The 22668-nt window shown below is 42.0% G+C and overlaps 1 protein-coding gene across 1 annotated transcript in view; it reads right to left on the bottom strand.

Moving 5' to 3' along the window:
• Positions 1–20698, bottom strand: part of maml3 (mastermind-like transcriptional coactivator 3) — a 127867-nt gene extending 107169 nt beyond the window's left edge. Inside the window, exon 1 of the mRNA XM_026358768.1 lies at positions 18789–20698. Within this exon, the coding sequence (XP_026214553.1) occupies positions 18789–19178 (390 nt within the window). The 5' untranslated portion in view covers positions 19179–20698. The remainder of the gene's footprint in view (positions 1–18788) is intronic.
• Positions 20699–22668: the final 1970 nt, after the last annotated feature.

Here is a 22668-nt window from a genome sequence, read left to right on the forward strand (position 1 = left end):
CAGCATATTGTTTGGATCATGTGTTCATGCGTGTGTTTAAGTTGAAAACCTGTCGAGGTAACTTTGACCTGTAGCACTGGCCACATGTTAGTCCACTCAGTTAGATTTGCCCACTGTCCTTTGCCTTGACTGTCCTTTACTGTCGCAGTTAGAGAAGGCAAAATTGTGGTTTCTACAATCACAATTTCATAACATCAGAGCTATCCTGATATTCAATAACTTTAGAGACATTTTATATATTGTTGTATTGAGATTTTCTTTACTGTGATTTAATAAAATATTCAACAGGAGGCTGGTTAACAGACTCTCTGCTAGACAGAAGCTGCTGGTCAGTCTCACCCTCGAAATAGATATTTTCATAAATGCATTTCATTAGACTAAACCATTACATAAAACATGAAAAACATCTGATTTCTGCAACTTTGCATTCTCCTAGATCAACAGGTGTTTGGTAAATTTCTCCTTCTCTCCCCACAGCAGGGGGAGTTTATTGTTTCCAGTTTGGTCGTCTCAAGTAAATTAACCCAACAAATGTAACTGCTTGGTTTCTGCTTGGTTGTGCATGTTTGTGTTTGTGTGTGCAAGCAAGTCTGTGGACCAGTGTCTTTAGTAGACTTGGTAATCCTCTTAGTGTATGCTGCTTGAAGCTCAGAGTGCATTATGTAACCCCTGTAATCCAGCACTGCATCAAGGCAGACAGCAAAAGACTACAACCCGTGCTCCCTCAAACACACGCAAACTTGCCCCTCAAGTACCACAACACACAGCGCCATTGTAGGTTAAATGACTGATAAACCTAGCTTTAAATAATAATAACTTTAAATACCAAGATGTGAAATGTGCACTGGACAAAATACATTTTTAAAAAAAGGAGACACACTACACAGTACAGGACACCAGCTGAGGCAACGGAGAACTCCGTGCTGCCCTCTTCTCGAATTCTCTGTACCTCCTCGATAACCTGAACATCCAACCTTACAGAAAAAAAAAAAAAACCTCCCTCCTCCCCGCTCTCCATTCTGTTGCCAGGGCAACAGCAGCCATCTTGCCGTGCCCCATTGGTCTTGGGTACACATCACAGGCCGGTCATAAATGCAGGATGACAGTCGGAGAGCAGAAAGCAGAAAGAGTGATACAGAGGAAGAGGACAGAGGAAAACTAAAGGCAGAGGGAGACCGATCATACAGATCTCTGTATCATCACTCTCAGTGCCTGCGTTCGCCATACTGATACTATTCTTATTCTGATTGGGCCAGGTATCACTGAAACTATTGCAAAATAAAACTTCAGTAATAAAGGAACTATAAATGTTTTTCATCAAAATCTGATCAGCCATACTTCCACACATACGTTTCAGTTGCTTCCTTAAAAGTATCACTTAAGGTGTCACCTGGTCGGACAGTCATCTGATACAAAATATGCTCTTGTAAGAACTTTTCCTTTCAGTTACTGCTTTCTGAGTTTCACTTAGGTTGTGTCTTCTATGAAGAGCTTATTTTATTTTATCGTTTAGCAGTAACACCTCTTTTTAAAATCCTTTGGTTTAGTGAAACTAAACCTACAGCTTTCTAAAATGCAAGATCATTCAAACAACTTCAAATCAAAGTTATTTGAGAGTTCAGCCCATCGCAGGTTGTGTGCGAACTACATTCTCACATTCATTGTGACTGAGCACAGTGTTGGAACCAGGGAGGATGCTGAGGTGACCTTACGCGACCTGGAGTTCAGGGGGAAGTAAGTGGTTTCACTCTGCCTGTGACGAAACTGAGACAAAATCATGTTAGAGCGTACGACTGCAAAAGACGGCAGAGGAGACATGATGTAAAGCTTATGCACAAGAAATTAAAGAGTTGAAAGAACACAAAAAGGCCAAAATGAGGAGAAAAGAGTGACTTTAAAAAAGATGTGAAAACAGGACAATAACAAAAAATGGAAGAAGAAAAAAAAAAAAGAACTGAGCAGTCATAGCAGGAAAAAGAAAAGGTGGGTCCAGTGAGAGGCTGAGAGAAAAATGAGTGTTACTCTTAGGCTTCACTGGGTTGGGTGTTGGGGTACTGGAAATGCACAAATACAAATGATGAGTCACTTTCTAAAAACACATAGAGTCATTACACTCTAATCCCACTGTCTGTGCAACTAACCAGACTCTTTGAGCCTGAACCAGCACAAACACGTACCCGTTACCTGTTTTTTGTTTTTTTACCCTCACTGCAACTTTTGTGTGACCTTTCGTCCAACTCTCTGAGAGCATGCAAGATTATTGTTAAATCAGCCCCCTAGAAAAGCCTCACTTTCCTTCGCTTCTTTCGGCCTGGCCTCGCGCACACGTTCACGCACACGCCTGGGCCTGCTCTTTTTAACATTTTGTCAGAATTGTTGTCATCCTAAAGAGCTCTAATTACAGACTTAAACGTGCGGGCAACACACATATGCGCACTCCCACCCTCCCAACTCACTCAGCAAGTGAACATAATTAGAGACTTGAGAGGGCTATGAATGAGCACGGGGAAGGGGGGGGGTGGCTTTGAAGACACGGAAAAGTTTATCTTCAGAATTGCAGATCAGGAAGAAACTTCACACTGAGTTCTTGCACAGTTTTCACTTCTACAGCAATGTCTTCTCACTAGATAAGAAGCTTTTACTGCATGTCAACAGACATTCTCCACATTCTAGTAGCCACTTCTTTCCATTTCTGTCGCTACTGAGTGACTTGTAGAGACATGCAACTTGCTTGAAACAGTTAATCCATCACAAGAAACCTTTAGTTGTCTTTATTTTTCTCAGGAAATATGTACAAACCTTATCAAGAGGTGACTCTTCCTTCTTTGACAGGAGCCGATTAGCAACCTCTCTGTTTCACAGCATCCATGCTGCTCAGTTATTAGTATAACTGGTTGCACCATGACTGCAAACCTGTTCATTTCTGAGGTGTGTCAAGTTTGAATACACACATTATTTTTCTGTTATACATCTTAGGTGCACTTAATTCTAGGTTGTATACCTGTTCCTCTAGTATGGTGGATTTTTTATTTTTCCATAGTCCATCATATAGCTGAATTATCCTCAGTAATACTTCAGTAAGTATGAAATTGTGTAATATCCTTCACCGCTATAAGCCCTACAGAGCATTGTTTTGTGTGTGTGGAGAGAGAAGTCTTATTGTTGCTTCCTATTCATCTTAATCATGGCTATAACTTTAAAATTTCATATGGATTTAAATGGAGAACCAATGGAATTGTGACTAACATGTGTTTTAATACTTGAAGACTTGGCTTGAAGGATACCAGATTGTGCATTAATATTAAACTTATTTCTTGGTGTAATAGGATGTTTGAGAAGCACACTTTCTTACATTTAGATTATTTCTATTCCTGACAGTAGAACAAGCCACTAAAGTTTTAAAGATGCACCAATCGATCTGACCAATCGATCGGTCGATTGGAATTGGCCATGACCAGCTCATCAATGGTAGAAACGTCTTCCAGGTGGTAATTGTTTTACTGTGAAGGAACAAGTTCGCAATATTTAATACCAGTAAGGCCAAAATAAGTCAACAAGTCAACCACACAAACATTTGGTGGCTTGTTGTATTATTCTGTTTCCGTTACCTGTTTCACCTGTTGACGTCTGGAAAAGTACAAATACTGCACTTCATCTTTACTCAGACAAAAAGGGTTGTCCTAGAGAACTTCTATTTGACAGAGTAAGAAAGAGACGCAGACTGTAAAAGTTATTTAGTAGTCACTTTTTAAAACTACAATTAAATCCTTCATTAAAGAAAAATTACAGAAATATTTGTGTTTGCCATCATTTATAGTTTTTAGAAAGAAAGGAATGACTAAAATCTGAATTGACAGGTCACATCATTAAAAACAGGGCACAAAACAACGGCCCAACAATTTGTAACACTAATAATTGTACATTTATAAAATTATACCACTGAACGGCAAATATTCACTTGGTAACTGTGACAGTTTGACTGTAATTATACACGAGGATGAAGACTTAACAACTCATTTTGAATTTTAAATTCCAGAGGCTTGCCTTTTTTTTTTTTTTTTACCTCGAACTCTGTGACTTACTTTTCAAAACATTCTGTTTACAACTGTATATTATCAAACTGCTCATCACTACCTCTCCCGCTCCTCCCCGCTCCTCTCTCTTTGTTTGCCTCTCTCTATTTTTAGCTGTCTCTTTCACAGATTAGGGGCCTATTTATAGAACCCCTTATGTTGTCCAATAAGAGGGCTCTCTGCTGGAAAATGGCCGCGTCACAAGGATTCACACACCACCCACTTGGCGCCAAGCCCAGCCTCCCCCCTTTCTCCCCCATCAAGTTCATCCCACCCTCTCCCTCTACTCTTTTACTTTCTCCTCCCATCCCATCCCTCTGCTATCCACCTCCTTTCCGCCCCTTTCCCCTTCCTCATCTCCCCCCTCCATCTATACAGGGTGGCTCCTGGCATGGAGCCCAAAGCTTCAGTGGAAACTTTACACACAGGAAAGAGCCTCACATCAATCCCCCCACACGGCCTGACAGTGTGCGTGCTTGTGTTTAAAGGCTGCATCCTACTTACAAAAAGAGACAGTAAAGACAAAACATCTACTCTGAGCTACCTAGACGTACTAAAATAACTGTGCCTCAAACTACATGGCGTGCAGAAACACTACAGTCCCCTGGCACAGTGTGAAGTACGCAGACTCACAGACACAGATGGACAGATAGGAGTTTTTTTTCTCCTTTTTTCTTCTTCTTCTTCTTCTTCTTCTTGACTTTTCCCCCCTTAAAAAAGAGGACATTACATAATTCTCCAAACACTTCCTCTCTAAGCTGAGAGCACTCTGGCGTTTTATCACACAGTCACACACACACACACACACACACACACACACTTGACATATCCAAGCAGACAGGCAGCCTGTTCGGGCTGTCTGCATCATAGTCGCTATGACAACGGCCGCAGAACAATCCACAAAAACAGCCACTCAGGGGGGGGGGGGCAGAGGGAGAGACAGACAGACAAAGAGAGGGAGAGAGAGACAGACAGACAAAGAGAGGGAGAGAGAGAGGGCTAATGGGAAGCTCATGCGTACATGCAGCTGTACCAACTCAGGCCCTGTGCCATTTCTTTGCCAGATTCCAAACTCTGCTACCTTTACCTGCCCTCTTCAGGAAAGGAAAAGACTCACAAACAGAGGGGTCACATTTCATTTCCAGAACATTTCTGTTTGTTAATGGCATGACTCTCTTAGCAGGAGTTGCAGATAAACATTTCAGAGCAGGAAAATATCACCACATCAAAATGCCACTGTCGCCTGCCTACCTTAAACACTACCACACACACTGGACGCTGCAGGATTATGTCACAGTCTATATGTTTTTTCTACAGTACAGACCTCAGCTGGATAATGCTGACGCTTGAGGCTTTCAAGTCTGATAATCAGTGCAGATTATGCTGCAGAATGAAAAGGCTCAAGACCAGAGAGGGTGGCTGTCTTAACTACTCAGGTCCTAAGCAGTCAAAGCCCACTGAGACCCATTTTCAAATGTGCATGTCGTCACTGGGTCCAGGTTGGCCGGCCTCTAGGCTTAAGAGATAAGGCTGATTTATCTGTGTCAAAGACTCACAACACTGCACTAACACCACAGGGTCTTTGGCATTTCTGTACAGTGCAGTTTACTGGACTTCCAGCGGCATCTTCTCACTTCAAGGACTTAGTGTTACTTCTACTGCTCTGCACGTGATGAACTGAATGTAAACACCATTATGTAACATGGGTCATGTGTGACAGACAGCAGGTAAAGCCTACACAGAAAAGTAAATCAGCTGCAACAACACCCTGACTGTGATGTATAATTCAGGCATTGTCCAAAGTGAAACCTGATCATGATGCTGTCTAATGTCAAAGGGAACCAGATGGGAAAGAAACAGAGGTCACTGTCAACTTCCTCCCACAAAGAAATTTGATCACGGTTAGGCATGGGCCAAGGGATACAAGTCTGCATCCCTATGCATTATATGTAATTATATATTGCAACATCAATAAGCCTATATGTTTTTATATAGTACATTTTCCAGAAAATAAACAGGGAACCTGTTTATGGACAAAACAAGACTCAGCTATGATTGTTGCTTGTTGACATATTTCAGGGTGAACTAATGCAGGGCTGGCCGATCCTGGTTCTTAAGAGCACAGCCCTGCTTGCTTTCCAACTACCCCTGCCCCTACCCACTGCTGACTAGGTGTGTTCATCCAATCAGAAGCTGGAAGTTTAGGGACAGTTAGAAAACAAGCAGGGCAGCAGCTCTCTAAGACCAGGGTTAGCCACCCCTGGTAGTAGTGAGCTGACTGACAAGAGTGACTTGTCATTTGTATCTTTGTCATTGTGGATTATTAAGTTTAGACTGGTGATCAAAATTTTTATTTTTCTATTTAAAATAAAATCCATAACATAACAAACTTTACGAAAAGTGATGTAATACTTTCTGTATCCACTGTACTTTGGAAAAAAAGAAAAATCAGCTGTAAGACAATGTGACAAGACTCCAACCATATTACACAGAGTCAATGCCATCCTGTACAGCTGACAGTAAACAGGTGGCTGTGTTAAGGCCAAGACAAACAGTAAAAAATAATGGCTGTTGAGTGAACGTTGGCCAGTCATTGAGCTAAATTATTTTATTATTTCACCCTGAAATATTTTCTCTTTGTTACGACTGAATTAAGTTTGAATTACTATAATGTAAAATTGTTGAGAGAAGAGAAAGCTTTGGGAAAACAGGTAGCATGTCAGCAGATTGTACATGCTGTTAGTTCGATAACGAAATCATTAATCACATTTAGATGCTCACAAGAAGCAAATCCTTCTCTTTATCATCGTGATCCAACACAGTATATATCTGAGCACTGCTCTCCATTTGTCACTCTCTGCATTTCTGTGTCTAAAACAACAGCAAGTATTTAGCCCGGGCTGCCATCGCTGGGTAGGAGTTGAGCAGACCTATCATCTCAGCAGCTTGATTCAAGCACAGCTTAAGATATTTAAAGTAAGAGAATATCTCTTTCTGTCTTTCTATATCTGTCTGCATACTGAAAGCAACTTATGTTTCAAAGAGCTTATTGTTGTTTTTTTTTCCATTCCCATTTGCTTAGCACACAGGTGTAATGAAGTGGAAAAGCAATGATGTGGAAAATATACTGTTAATGTTCCAAAATATTTGGTGTATGTGCACAACAAAGATTAGGACTTTTCCGTCTCTCCAGAGACCTTCTTTGGCTGACAGTTAGGGTCCTCGAGGGGCTTTGTTATGTTTTGTGTGGTAGTCATTAAGTATCCATTAAAAACTCAATGGATCTTTAACTGTCAACAAGCCAAAAATAAAACAAGAATCCCAGACTTTCCATTTTCATAAACGGGGAAAAGTGACAATTACAAAGCTTGAAAAGAGCATAATCATGGCTCTTCCCTGCATTATCACTAAAGAGTTTCAGCTGAGCTTTAAACTCCACAAAGTTCGCTTGACAAAAACAATACCCTGTCTGACCCAAATCTGCTCAAAATCGTCAAGGAAATGTGGTTGGGCTATTTTTATTACTCACGTACTCATTCTGTGACTTCCACTGCATTGTGTGATACACTGAAGTGAACAGTTTGTGACAGCACAGAGCCGGGTAAACATCTGCCGATCTTGTCTCCTCAGTAGAGTCCAAAGTGTCTTGGGGAGACATGAAGGCAGCAAGAGAGAGGAATATAGAAAAATTGGTGCATAGAGCAGGAGGTTGAGAAGATAAAGACTGAGCTGAGAAGGGGGGGGTGAACAAGTGAACAAGGAAAAGAGGTGCTGAGTATCAGGAAGAACTAGAAGTAAAGTTAACAGACAGACTGACTTCTGAAGACATACTATGCATTTCTGCCACTGGGTCTTAAGTGTAACATTGAATATTAGTAAACCACACAATAACATCTACGGTATCTCCACTCCAGTCCAGCATGGCCACTATTTCTGTCAGGAATGCAGCGACGCAACAGTCAGTGCTGTCTGTTTACATTCCCTGCATTGCAATCATAACAAAGCAGTTAAAGCTCAGTTGGTCTGAGCAGACTTTATTAAAACAGATAAGAACAGAACAAATGTGACTGAGAGAGCGACTGAATCTATCCTCTATTACATTTGATCTGTTAAAGGGACAGTTCAACGTTTCTAGGAAATATATCATTTTCACGTTAGATCAACAGCTTATTGATGTTTGTTGTGATTATACTGTTTCTGGGTTTAAACCTCAATACCTCCTTTTGCAGTACACTATATGCTGCACTGTTGTGCTCCTTGTATTACTTATTTTGATAAAAAAAATCAAACCATCAGCTGTCATTTTACTACTTTCATCTAACTGAGAAAAAGAAATGGATGGAAATCGCACATTTTCTCGTCACTTTTAATGAGCAAATTTCCAGGAGCTGTAACCTTAGCTCAACGTGAAGACAAGAAAGAGGCCTGACTCTAGCTAAATATCTGTTTACTAGCCTGTCTAAAGATCATTAATTCATATTTCAGCCATTTTAAACTGGTTAAACAGGAGACACAATATGTAAAGGGTACATTGTCCTGAAGATCCTGGTCTGGCTAGTCTTCATGCTAAGCTACTGCAACTGGCTGCTGTTAACTGGTGGTAAAAAGGTACATTTTTCCCCCCCACCTGTTTTTTTTTATACCTCTTGTAGAAATGTTTCAATAGGATTGACCTTCTGAACGCTCTTAGAGTTTTGGCAAACTGTAAAAATGTTTCCAGTGCATTTATTAATTAGAGTTTTTCTACTGCATGTCTAAAGATAATGAGCCACTGACAGCAAACAAAAGGATGCTTTATGTTGCTTGTGGCTTTAGCAGCTTTGTGTGAACCATGAAAGAGTCGTGTTTAACAGATGACGGTAATTACGGCTGTTTTTTATTTTTATTTTGCTGAAAACATATTAATGTTAATTCTATATTAATATAGATTAATTAACATGTAATTGTATGTTATTTGTATGTCTAGGCAATTCCCAGGGGATTAACAACTCTATCTTCTTATACCCATCTGTTGCTTGTATTTTACAATTTTAGAAACAAGAGGATATGTATTTATAATTTAACTAGTAACTCTGTAACTTTTGGCTGACAGTGTTTAACACTGACATAGGTATTATTGAAATACAGTTGAGACCCAGCCACTGGGAGAGAGGGCAGAAAGTGAGTGTGGTTTTGAAAAGAGCAGCTGGCGCGTTTCCTTGGTTGTGATCGTTGTCGCTGCTATTTTGGGAACCATTAAGGAAGTGATCTACAGAGAGGCTGCTGACGGAGTATACAGCTCAACCAAACACCTATCACACCCCAAAACAACTCAATGTGAAAGGGACACATAGCTCATAGAGAAAAGAAGAAGAGTAACCACGAGGAACTGGTACATGTTATGGTGAACTTTTTCTCTTTCTCTTTAAGTTCTACAATAAAAAGAATTTGGAGAATTAGTAATGTGTAATCACAATTGGGGGACATCACAGTTAGATCAAATAACGTTAGTTCAAGCTTTCAGTGATTGTTGTCATAGATGTGAGGCTTAACATGCTACACAACCAATACTGACTGTCAGATCAGCTGATTACAAGATTGCTTTAGTTGGAGACTTCTACCACACAAGCAGATGATCACAATAGTAGTCGCACAACGTGAGGAGTCACTTGCCAAAAATGTTGCTCCGTTTGTTTACATCCGTGCTGGGGGACCAAAGCAAGCTGCACTAGTTTTGGGTCCCCTGTGCCTTAGTGCTCTCTGATTAGATGTTGCTCTACAGTCTCCGACCTGTCTCTAAATTGCCCCAAATACAAGAGCATCTTGTTATGGCTATGACAAAAACTGACTCGTAACTATTCACAGTGGAAGACCTGGATATCAGCATGAATTTCATGGCTAATCAGCATCTGAGTTGAGTTGAAAGCTCCACAAAACATAGGTAAGTGGAGCCTAGCTTAAGATGTTCTTTTTGACAGAAGGCTGCGTGGTACGAGCTCAACAAAGGGGGCAGGGTTTAAACAATCAACAAAAACAACTGATTTAGGCCAAAATAAATCAGCTGACTCTGACACCTGACTCAGAGTCTTTGTCTCAGCCAGATGTGTTTACGTCTCTTCCACTTTCAGGGCACAATAATAGTCCCCGGATAATTGCTGACAACTAGTTGTAGGTCCCACTGCTGGATTACCAAAGCACTTCCTGTCTGCAATCACCCGGCATAAATCAGTTATCAGACAGCAGCATAGCAACCATGTATCTAACTGTCTGACAACACAGTTAATATCCTCCCTCACACTGTCCTGTTCTGCCCCACGCTCCATCATTTTCCTCCCTATTGCCCTCTGCAGTATTATCAGATAATGTGTTTTTTTTTTCCCCCCCTCCTGCACTGCAGCCACTGTGGCACAATTACCCCGGCTGCTGCACTAATGGCTATTGATGCAGCTGAGGGCCCCCCCACACACACGCGCGCAAACATTCATAAAAAATTCATGACGCTGGCTTAATAGGAAGGTGCGGGGGGTCTGGACAGCCCTAGAACGAACAACAAATGTCATTTAACAAAGGAAGGAGGATGCAGATAATACAGGTCTCAAGATCGTCACGAACTACAGAAAAGTAAAAGACCCACATGAGAACACACAGATCTGTGCACACTAGCTGTATGCAGACATCATGTATAGTTCAAACAGGCCTGTTACCTGTGATTGAACAGATAGCATGTGTCCATACAGTATGTGTGCTTGTAGATCTGTGGACATACAGTAACAGCCCGTGTATGTGTCCGTGTGTGTTGCAGGAGTCCGTGCGGTAGGTAATTCCCTTTTAGCGCAGGATTTCTCTCTGCCACCGACCTGTGTTGAGAGAGCTTTAGAGCGCTAAGCCTGCTAGCTAGGCTGAACCAAGGATCACTGGAGACAGCAAGGAGACAGCAAGAAAAGGGATGGAGGGAGGGATGGAGTGAGAGAAAAGTAAAGCAGGGCTAGGTCTGCATGATTGAAAGGGAAGAGGGGTGGGGGTAGATTACAACAAGAAAAAAGAAAAAGGTCAAATGGAGGTGGAAATGGAAGTGTGAGGGAGAAAGAGAGGTTGAACCCAAAGGGAGAAAAAGACACAGTCGAGGAGAAAATAGAAGCCCCTGTGTGATGGGTTGATGTAGCAAAAGAGGAAAAGAGGAAGGAAGAAGGAGGGACATTAGTGCAAATATATCAAAATATCAAATTTGAGGGTGTTTTATCTGATCTTGGTTGACCCTGATGTTGAACAGAGAAACCAATGTAACAGGAAGGTCACAGCCAGGGTTGTTCCCTGGTACCAACAGGAAGTTGAAACCGGCTGTCAAAGAAGAGGTGATATTTCCTCAGTGTTCACCAAGTACTCTTTCAATATGCATTAAACATGAATCAAACAAGAAGCTAAAAGGCTGTGTTGTCCATTCTTAATTTTCTCAAAGAGTTTAAGACTTCACAGAAAAATGTGTCAAACAGATCATAAGTAAAACCAATGGTGAAAGTACAAAATACACGAAACATCTACTCAAGTACTGTGCTGTACAATTGTGGCATTATTTACTTCCCATGTTATACTTCTTCTAAATCTGAGGGGAGTACTGTATCACACAGATTTATCTTCTGACAATTAGGTAGTTCAGTTTAAACTGGTAGTTTAAACTAGCTCTGGCCGCCTTCAATGCTGATTACACGTCGATGCCTCAGTATTAACAATAATAGTGTAGTATAATATTAGAATAATATAGCAGAGAAATATAATGTAATATTATTTTTTATAATTTAACATTTTTCTATGTTGTGTATCTGTATTTTTCCTTTTGATACTGTAAATGTTGATGATGCTTTTATATTTTCATGTGTTACTACCATTTATTTCAAAATAACCCTTTTTTTTTTTAATGGTACATTTTCTCAGTTTAAAAGTAATATGTCTTCTATGTTCTACTGTGAACAAAATGTGGCTTTATGAGATTTGCAAATCAATGCATTGTGTTTGTTTGTAGATTTTACATTGTTCCAGCTTTTTCAGAATTGAGCTTGTAGTGCCACAGTGAAAAACAAATATTGTGCTAGAGCAAGGGCATAAGGGGAATAATGAGATTTAATATCAAATTATATACAGCCCAAAATCACAAATCACAAATTTGTCTCAAGGGGCTGAAATAAAACCCACAAGTATTGGTCTATTAGGTTCTCCTCCAGTTTTTATTATTTTTTACAGAAAACTAAACAATGACACTGCTGATGACAGCCAAAACGATTAGACCAAAGCCTTGTTTAGGAGGTCGTCACGGTACGTTTCCTATTTGGGTTTTGTTTGGCGACAGGCCTTTTTAAAGGAAAAATAATCTTGAAGAAAGTGCTTACAAGCAAGGACACTAAAGATTTTCTCTCCAAAGGTCGCACCAGACACAAAACTCACAAGCACTTGGCTGGTAGCACAGCTGACAGCTCACAGAGCATAGTGACGTGACGTGACGTGACGTGAGTCACTGTTGGCACTTGACGCACATCTTTACATACAAACACACATGCAGTGGTCACAGCAGCTGCACATGCGCTCACACCTAGTTCAGAAAAGTATGTAGTCACCGTGATCCTTTAGAAGCAAGTCCAGTCGTCTGTATGTTACACAGTATGTTTGTTTTTTTTTATTCTTACACTGACGCTCCCATTAGTGATGCAGATGAGAGTAGTGTTGGGAATAAGGGTGTTTTTGTGAGTGTCAGGACTCCCATACCATGGTTGTTATTTTAGAAATCCTGCTGAGCTGACATACTGTCCTAATTGGTGGTGACTTACCTCACAAAGTGCTGGTAGTTGACAAAAAAACAAAACAAAAAAAGCCTCCGCCAAAATTAACAGGCAGTTGGATGAGGCCGTTTTGAATTTGGCTCTTTGGTGGTGGTGTGTGTGTGTGTGTGTGCATGGGGTATGTACATAACATGTAAGATGTTACATGTTGGATGATGAAACAAAAAACTGTCAGCCATTACTGTGGGAGCAAAAAACTTCACTATGACACATACAGATACTGCATCTGCATGAACAATACATAAAACTCTCCTCTTACATTTTTGAGGAATGCAATGCAAACACACACACACACACACACACACACACACACACACACACACACACACACACGTATATCACAGTGGACCTAGGCATCTCTGATAACATTTTCATGCATATTTTACCATTTTACTGCTCCTGTGTCTGAGAGCACATGAGGGGTGAAACACAGATGAGTTCCCTCTACTATCAATAATGTAAAAACTGCCATGCCGATGCTTCTCTAGGACTACGTTAGCTAATGCTTGTGGAGTAGCATGCTAGCAGCCTTCTAACCCAGTACAAACAAAGTGAGAGCCACCGGGACACACAATGCACAGATAAGACAACAGCACTGAAGATACCGAGACCTTCTACTGCCTGTTAATCTGTTACATTGCTTTTATTTTTTTATTTTTTTTTTTTTAAAAGAAAGATAAAATCCCACTCAGAGCATATCTTGGTCATAGCTCTTTAATAATCACATTATTTAATATGGTTATTTATCACAAATATCAGCTGATGTATCGTTCTCTGTTTTTTTTTTTACTTTTCAAATAACATCTGCCTCAGAAATCCTCTACTGGTCGACTACTACTCTTCGTTCAGTATGTTCTGGTACACCACAGTGCTGCATCACAAAGAGACTGCAACTAACGATTAATCTTCTTTGATTACTCGATTTACCAGTTGCTAAATGTCAACAAATTATGAAACTTCAACTTCTTGGTCCAAAAGTCGAAAACCCAGAGTTACTTAGTTTACTATTATACTGCATATGACACAGAGAATCAGGAAGCAGGAAATCCTGTTATTCGAGGAGCTGGAACCTGAAAATGTGTAGCCTTTTCTTATTTACTATTTTTACAACTATATTTGAAATGTATTTTTTCCATTATAAATGAATCAACAATGTGCCACTTAACTGTGTAAGCATGACAACAGAACCACTCACCACCATCATCCATAAGATCAGGTGAAATTATTCCAATTCCAATTTAACTGAATGACTGCTCATGTTCCAACAGTCCAACAGTTTGGTAATTAATGTACATAACAAATTAAAAAACTAAAAAATTAAAATACAGTAATATTGTTAAATTACAATATCTGATTGTGACTGCACTGATTCTGTAACTCCCTCAAGAACTCACAGCAAAGAGGTGGTTCACTGAGGAGCAGGTCACTGTGACAGTGTGGCTCTGAATGTTTTTGGTCACCTCACTCTCTCACATCACTGTGAAACTGTGGAAAATGTCTCAAAAAAATAAGGAAAAAAGAATAAACTAGAATTACAAGTTAAGCAAGTGGAGTTGTGAGTTTAGACTGGCTTCACTGTGCCGCTGCAAAGGGAATATGAGTAAATGTATAATCATGAAAGAACGAAAGTGGTTTAGACAAAAAATCCTGAAGTTTTAGCAAAAACGTTTGAGCAGGGAAACGGTCGTCAAGAAAGGAGTAGCTGAAGAAAACATGAAACTAGCTGAGCAAATATTTGAGGACTGGAACTTGAACGAGGCCTCTAGCTATACGCTGCTGAACCATCGCTGACTGTGTAAGTACAAACTTAACAGGTAGACTGAACCTGTAAGCATGTGTTTGTCTGATAGATGCTAACGAAACTTTCTAACCTGGGCTGGAGGTCGTTATTGCTCGAACGGCCTTAACGAGAAGAAAAACTGCTCCCCTGCTTATTCAAGGGTCTGTGCTGAGCGCGTGTGTGTGTGTTCCTGTAGAACATGTGAACAAGCGTGGGTGGAAGGGAATGTGGTCACAGCCGCCCCAAATCAAAAACATCCAGAGTGTGTGTGTGTGTAGGGACTGAGGGACAAGGGTGAGAAGAAAGAAGTGCACAGGGGAGCAGAAGAGATAAAGGGGAGAGTTTAAAAGACACAGTCGATAAAAAAAAATAAAAAAATACAGGGGAGTCAGTGAAACAACTGTGGAATGAGTCAAAAACAGCATGCCTGTGATGTCACAGGGGGTTTGTTGACGTCAAACTCGGCATGTGTGTGTGTGTACGTAACGTTGAGTGTCCGTGCCAGCTCAGTGGTTTAAATATAGCACTTGGGCAACAGTCACAGCTGACATTAACAATGCTAAAGCCGCCAGGACGCGTCTGCACTACATTAGCAGTGTGCTAACGCTGAAACCAGAGAAGTGGTGAACAGAAAGAAGGGAGGGAGGGAGGGAGGAAAGGGAAGGAGAGGAAGGGAGGGAAGAGGGAAGGCCTCGGATTCATGAAAACTCAGCCGCCCACACTCTGGCCTCTGCTGCCAAGAGCTGAGCAGGACAACTGTGTTTGTGGTTTGTGTGTGTGTGTGTGTGTGTGTGTGTGTGTATATGACATTCCTCAGTGAGGTGGATGCCAAGGAGCGAGCAGAGTTGAAGACAGACTGTCCTGAGCTACTGTGTTTTAGTGGAACTAACGAGCCCCCTCACTGTGCACCTTGGCCTCCCAGCTGTAAACTTGTTAGCAGTTCGGTAATCAGATCTGACTGGATGTTTTGTCAGAGAAGTATGGGTCACGATTCTGCTTTTAAGGTACATCGTGGCCCGCTGGTTCTGAGACACGTGCCCGTAAATGAAAGATCACAGGTTTTAAGCCTCGCAACAGCCCATTTGCTTCCATCAGCGAGGAAGAAAGCTGCCTGCTTGCGAAACCCTGAGAAAACATGGTGGCCACAGGTGAACAGGTTTTGTTGTGTGTCTTTGCAGTTAGATAACTAGCCAGAAGTAGTCAGTTCATGTTAAGATACCGAGAGTAGCCACAGTGACGTTTGACAGCAGATATCTTTCCAGCGAAAGAAAATGTCACATTTCGGTGTCAAGCAACTCAGGACCAACCTGTAATTTTAGTTTTTACCCTCTTTCCTGACATTTAACAGTCATCTCTGTCTGCCTCTGTGAGTGTCAGCCCATGTGATAGACTGGCGACCTGTCCAGGGTGCAAGCTGCCTCTCGAGGCCCAAAGTCACCTGGAACCAGCTTAATAAGATAAGCAGTATAGATGATGGATGGATGAACAGTTAAATGTCAAAATGTTAGTGTGACATGATCCCTGGCTGGTAGCAGAAAAACTGCCTGATTTTTAGCAAGAAACACCTCTTATTAACAGACAGTTACAAGTCTCTGTCCTGTGACACTGAACATTGAATATACATTCAACCAAGGCCTGCGTCCTGCCTCACTTTCTGAACTAGTGAAAGTTGCACCTACTAATTAGACAGATGCGCGCAAAGAAACATAAAATTCTTAGAAATGAGCTGCATGTGGCAACACTGGAAATATCTTATCCTAGGTCTCCTTTACATGTACCTGCTGCTTTTGATGTTTTGCAGATCACTAACACACTCCTCCAATTATGAGAATTCTGCCTAAGAAAAAGGTGGGAAAAGGACACCGTCTTCTTCTCTTTTCTCACTAATAGTTAGACCATAAACATAAACACACACTTTCCATAATTATAGGCTTGCCCCTGCCCTGACGTGGGTGTGTCTGAGAACCATTAGACCAAAGCAGTGCACTGGGATGCACTTAACAATACAAAATGCTCCAGAATACCATACTTAGACCCTGTGAACCATGGAATTATAAGTCATTTTACAACATTGACACTAAAACACAAACAGTACTACACATACACACTACTACAAATTTCAGAGTCACGTGTTATTTTAGCTTTATGATGTGAAGCTGTCACGTCCAACTATGACATGTGCATTTCTCCTGCTGTACTCATGCGCACGTCAGTAAACCTGCATTAAAACACGCCTTCTCCACACAGTGCGCTTCCAACAAGAGTGTGTAACAAAACCCCTACAGATTAAAGCCCTCTGGGTGTTTGTGTACGCATGTGCGCATGCGACATGTGTAGTCACATCAACAGCATACTTGGCTTTCCTAGAATGCCTGCTTCTGCTGTGACTACATACAGCCATCTAGCTGCAGCTCTGTTCTTCTGAAGGGAAAAGTGAGAGAGGGGAGGAAGACTTTTCTCTCATATCCTTTCATTTCCTTTGCCATTTGTGATCAAACAAGGCCAAGAAGTTACAAGGCAGCTTAACAAGGATACTGAATGTTGCTACCGGATGCTGTATTTGCATACAAGGTGTCACGCCACGAGTGACTGGCAGAGGAGCACAGAGGGACAGAGCAGAGGGATGCCACTGTGTCTTTAAGCAGTAATCCCTCCATTCCCGGAGCATTTGTTGCCGGCCATCTAATGGGCGGTTCAGTTTGATGTCCACAAGGGCCACTGGGAGGTCCTGCACTATTAAAATCACCGCTGCTCTCTCAAACTGTAGCTGGTGTGGCTTGTGTGGCTCTTAAATAATGACTGAAGCTGCCTCAGAAATTAAAGGCGCTCTGATTTTGCATTTCAAAAGAGGAGAAACTGGGCTCATTCCAGCAACAAAAGGGGATAACAATGTTGACATTCCCAACATGTATCCTTTGGTCTTTTCTAAAGGAAACTGGAGTTTGTCTGCAGGAGATTTGGTGTGAACAACGCACACTACTCCACAGTTTGTTGGTGCCTGCCCCCATCTCACTTGTGAAAGCATCAACAGCCATACATAAGGACGTTTTTTTTGAAAATGACTAAATCTGATCATTTAAGCATCTGCTCTGCCGTCCCGATCATCAGTAAAAAAAAAAAAAAAAAGACTTCTCACAGATCAGCCATAAGAAACTCAACAGTCCTCCATATGTTACCACTGCCCCCTACCAACAGGAAATCACTGTAGCATTCCTATAAAATCTACTGACTTTATACACACTCACCAGTGGATTTGGTTCACATACTTAGAGGTAGTTCCTCCTTGTAAAATGTCATGTGAACATGTGTTATTTAATTATGAATACACCTTCAAATGTTGCTTACAGTCACCACAGTAACCACTGTGGCAGCCATCTGAAGTTATTTTAGAGTCTGATGGTTACTTTCAGTGAGGAGGTGGTTGTGATTAGGTGTTTGCAACACTGTGTGGACTGTTGATTCTCAGAGTATGTTACAAAGGTTACAGAACAAGATGGAGCTCAAACTGCTGCTGCTGAGTGCAAGGAAGCAATGTTGCAACGCCAATGCTTGCCAGGCTTGCAGTAGCATTTGCACCCGAAAACAAAGAACAAGAAAGGAGAAGTTGCTTTTTGTGCGGAAAAAGCACCAGTCGTCCACAAGTTAGCAGGAGATTTCTGAAAATCATAACTTGACAATTAGCAGTGCCTTCCAAAACTTCCAGCCTCCCTTCTCCCTTTGAGCATAAAGCAGCACTGATCTTGCAACAGATCAAATATCAGCTGTCAGTCTTGTCATTTCTAAAATCATCCTGCAGTATTCAAGCCCTAGCAGCCTGTTTTCCTCAACAAGGGGTTTTTCTTTGTAAACACTCTGGCTTGAAAAAGTGAAGTGTGTGTTTCCAAAGCAAGTGCCAGCGCTCGCTGAACGTGTTTTCAACAAGTTGAAAGTTCACAGTGGTGAACAAGTAGTTGTAGTGACGCTTCAAGCTTGATGGGGGTCCAGGATTGTTTTTTTTTTTTTTTTGGGGGGGGGGGGGGGGGGATGGAGAGGGAAGTGAAACAGACGGACGTGTGCGGGGTGTTTATGTGCGTGAGTGTGAGGGTTGTCTCAGGGCAGTCTCGGCCGTGATTGAGAGCTCGTCCTTACCGCTATGAGCGTGTTATTCCGCTGCTCCGCGGAGGAGGCAGAGTCCGGGTCCTGCTGCTTGCTCTGCGGCTGCTTGCTGCCGCCGCCGCCGCCGCCGCCGCCACCGGACTTCTTGGCCCTCTGCTCCAGACTCCGCTGGTACAGGCTGACCGTCTCCCTCCGGTCTATCTCCAGCTGCTCAGCGTGGGCTTGCTGGTACCTGGTCTCGCAGTTTACGTGGTGTCTCCGGCAGCCCTCTATCCGCTGCCTCAGCCGCTCCACCACGGTGCTGTGCTTAGGTATGCCCACTGCCCCGGGGGGCACCACGCTCCCGGCGGCCGGGTTCATGCTGTTGTTGATGCAGATACTGCCGTTGGGTCCGGCAGCGGGGGAGGCGAAGTCCCCCATCATTGGGCCGGGTGGCTGCTATTTTGGAAGAACTTTCCTCCCCGTCAAGCTCACCGCCGCCGCCGCCGCCGCCGCCACCACCACCACCTCCTCCTCCTCCGGCCACCTCCTCCTCCACCTCCACCACCTAGTGTCCTCTCCCTGTCTGTCCTCCCCGGCGAAGGGTCCCGAGCAGCCGGGCAGCCGACGGGCTCGACAACAGCCGCTGAAGCGAGCAACGGCGGGGAAGGTTTAAAGAGCTGCGAGCCCGGCAGTCATGTAGTTGGGGGCTGGAGAGGGACCGTGTCTTCGTCCCCCCTCGGTCCCGTTTCCAAACAAACCGCTCCAGCAAACACAAATAACACGCAGCCTGAGTGAGACCCGAGCAAAAGCCCGAACTGAATTCAACACAAAAGCCGCTGCCACGCCGCTAATTTACTACTACTACTACTACTGCTGCTGCTGCTCCGCTGGAAAAACAACAATATGCCGTGAAGGTGCGAGCGGTAGCGGTCATATACACACTAACCGTCCCGCGGAGGAGCAGCGGCGGCGGCAGCAGCAACAGTCCAGTCGCCGTTTCACGGAGCTGTCCTCTGAGAAAAAGTTTTGCTGTCTGAACCGAAGGGGCTCCGGAGTTTCCCAGTGAACTTGCATCTCATATGGTTTTGGTTTGAAAGAAATCCCGGTGAAGATGTTGTCGAGTTGGTGAAAAGTGCACAAGCGCCCTCGGTAGTCCGGTGTAGAGGCAGCGCGAAACGCGGATATGGACAGCAGTGGCGGAAGTCTGCAGTCAGTGGCTGCCGCCTGCCACCATCACAATAATCAGGTCCGCTTCTCCACCATGCCAGCGGAGTGATATCAGGACAGGAGTTGAGTAGAAACCAGCTAGAGGCTGCAGGGAGCCCGGTGATGGACACCCGGAAAACCCGGAGTGGACTCCGCCGAGGAGCGGGCTCGTCCCTCCCACCGCCGTGACACGTCCTGGGTTAAACCGCTACCTGAAACCTGTCTGCTCAACTCGTTTGCTAACTGCGGGACGTCTCTGTTTGATACCTTATTTGGCTTTGCATCCAGCGATCAACTGTTTTTTGTTTTGTTTTTTTCAAGCACAAGAAGAAATTAATAAATACAACTAAATATATAAATGTGATATACAGAGATACACTTGCAGAAGAAGATTAGGAAAATAGACAACCTCCAAATATAAAATTAATAATAAAATAGTGTTTGGTTGAACTTGTTACAGAGTTTATTAGAGTTTATGTCAAAAGTAAAATAATAATAAAACAGTGACTGTTAAATTTCTTATTTGCATCATCCATTAGTAGTTTCCTTTTTATAAGCTACACCAATCATCCAGGAGCATTTTACTGGTGATGGGTGCAGTAAACAACAACGTTATCACTGGGAGCTGGAAAATGATCTACAGTGACAAACATAAACAATTCCTGTGGGGACATATTCAAAACCAATGACAATGCAGTGACTCTAAAATAACATTTAATCGTGGTTAGGTTTGACCACAAGTCTCAATAAAAACATTTTTCATCACAAATTTACAAACATATAGATTTTTTTTTTCAAAGCAACATATAGCATCAAATTAGAACAATAATACTTATACTAGTTAATGCTGTTAAAAACCTATTTACAGGTTTTCTCTACATAAATTGGTCATAAAATGTGTTCTGAGCTTCACCAAAATTACAAATATATTTCTAATCTGATAAAAAAGTCACAATCTTTTATGTCTTTATTGAACATAACCATTATACATACAGAATGATGGTGGAAAAAGTCAGTGAAAAAGTGTTTTAATGTCTGATTGAACCACCTTGGGCAGCAGTAACCTCAAACTTGCTTTTACTGTAGCTGTGGATCAGACCTGCACAGCATCAGGAACTTTGGACCAGTCTTCCTCACAGAACCGCTTCAACCCAGACAGATTCTTAGGACATCTAGTGTGAATGGCTCATTTCATATCATTCCACAGCATCTCTAGTGGGGTGTGATCTGGGCTCTGACTGGTCCACTCCAACAGCTGGATTGTAGGTCCCTGAAGTCATTCTGTACAATTATAACTTCAGTGTTTAGGGTCATTGACCTGCTGGATCATCCAGTTTAAAGAAAATAAACTTAATTCATTTCCCCTTCACAGTCACAGTGAAATTAAACGGTGAATGGATCATGACAATTACTGTAATATGGAAATTATTAACATCAAGACCTGTGGGGGATTCAGTGCAGGGTTTACTGATTTACCCTGCAGTAACTGTGTGAAATAATATGAACATAAAGTGGCAAGGAAGCATGTGCAGAATTACATGCTTTTCTGTGGCTGATGAACCATATTGAATATGGACTGATTGTATTGACCATTGCTGCTCATGTGATGCACTGTTTGGGTGTATCACATACACTACAGCTTCGGTACAGTTCTGCAAATGTATCCCAGAGTTTTACATTATTCATCACTGGAAACCTACACAGAAAGAAACTTTTTTCTCAAGACCTTTTGTTTGATAATGAAAAAAAGGGAAACCCTAATTAAACTGTTACAAATAAATCTAAAGATAGTATCAAATGATGACACTCACACACACTACTTGTGTACCCTTTTAGTTAATTATAGCTTCAAATATAACAGTGAATAGATAATGATTGTTTAAAATGCATGATAATTACATGTCATGTCAGGAGAAAAACAAAAGCAGAGGCAACAGGTGCAAACTCCAGTAAAAGAGTTTTATTTTTGAAAGATTTAAACCACTAATTGTTGAGTGACAAACAGTTGGGCAGTAGTGAGGTCTCAGATCCCCAAAGACCCCAACAGGAAGACGTTGAACACATTTTGTGCTTCAGCAACAGCTGTTAAAATAAGATATTATTATTATTATTATTAGACTGAGAATATTTTGCACATGACAGTCATGCAAGAATAAAGAGGAAATATAATAAGTAATAATAGACGTTTTCCTCACTTAAACAAGAACACTTGCAAGGTTATTTTCTTTGATGGCAACTGTGTGATTTACATATTTCCATTCACTTTCAGGATCTAACATTGGGATAATGGTTCCACACAAAATATGACCATCAGCTCTTTGAACATGTGGCTGGCCATCGCTTGTAATCTTGTGAATCACCCGCACTTGTACATTGCATGGCGATAAGAAGCAACCAAGCATGGTCACAGGCGTGCACGCGCATGCTCGTGCCCAAATGGATAAAAACTGTGAATCATATCTTCATGAAACATGTGCGGTTTAATATTCTCTCTCTCTCTGTCTCTGTATGTGTGTGAATGTCTTCCTCCCGTTTTTATTTTTATCTGCCATGTCATGTGGGAGTTCTGAGTTCCATCCCCGACTGTTCAGGCCATATGTGCTCCCTTGTCTCTTTCTAACCATCCCACACCAACACACACACACACAAACACACACACACACATCTACACACAGCCATTCACCCCCACGCATGCTGTACACAAACATGGACCTGCACACTCACA

Source organism: Anabas testudineus, chromosome 1, assembly GCF_900324465.2.
Source record: "Anabas testudineus chromosome 1, fAnaTes1.2, whole genome shotgun sequence".
Classification (NCBI taxonomy): Eukaryota; Metazoa; Chordata; class Actinopteri; order Anabantiformes; family Anabantidae; genus Anabas; species Anabas testudineus.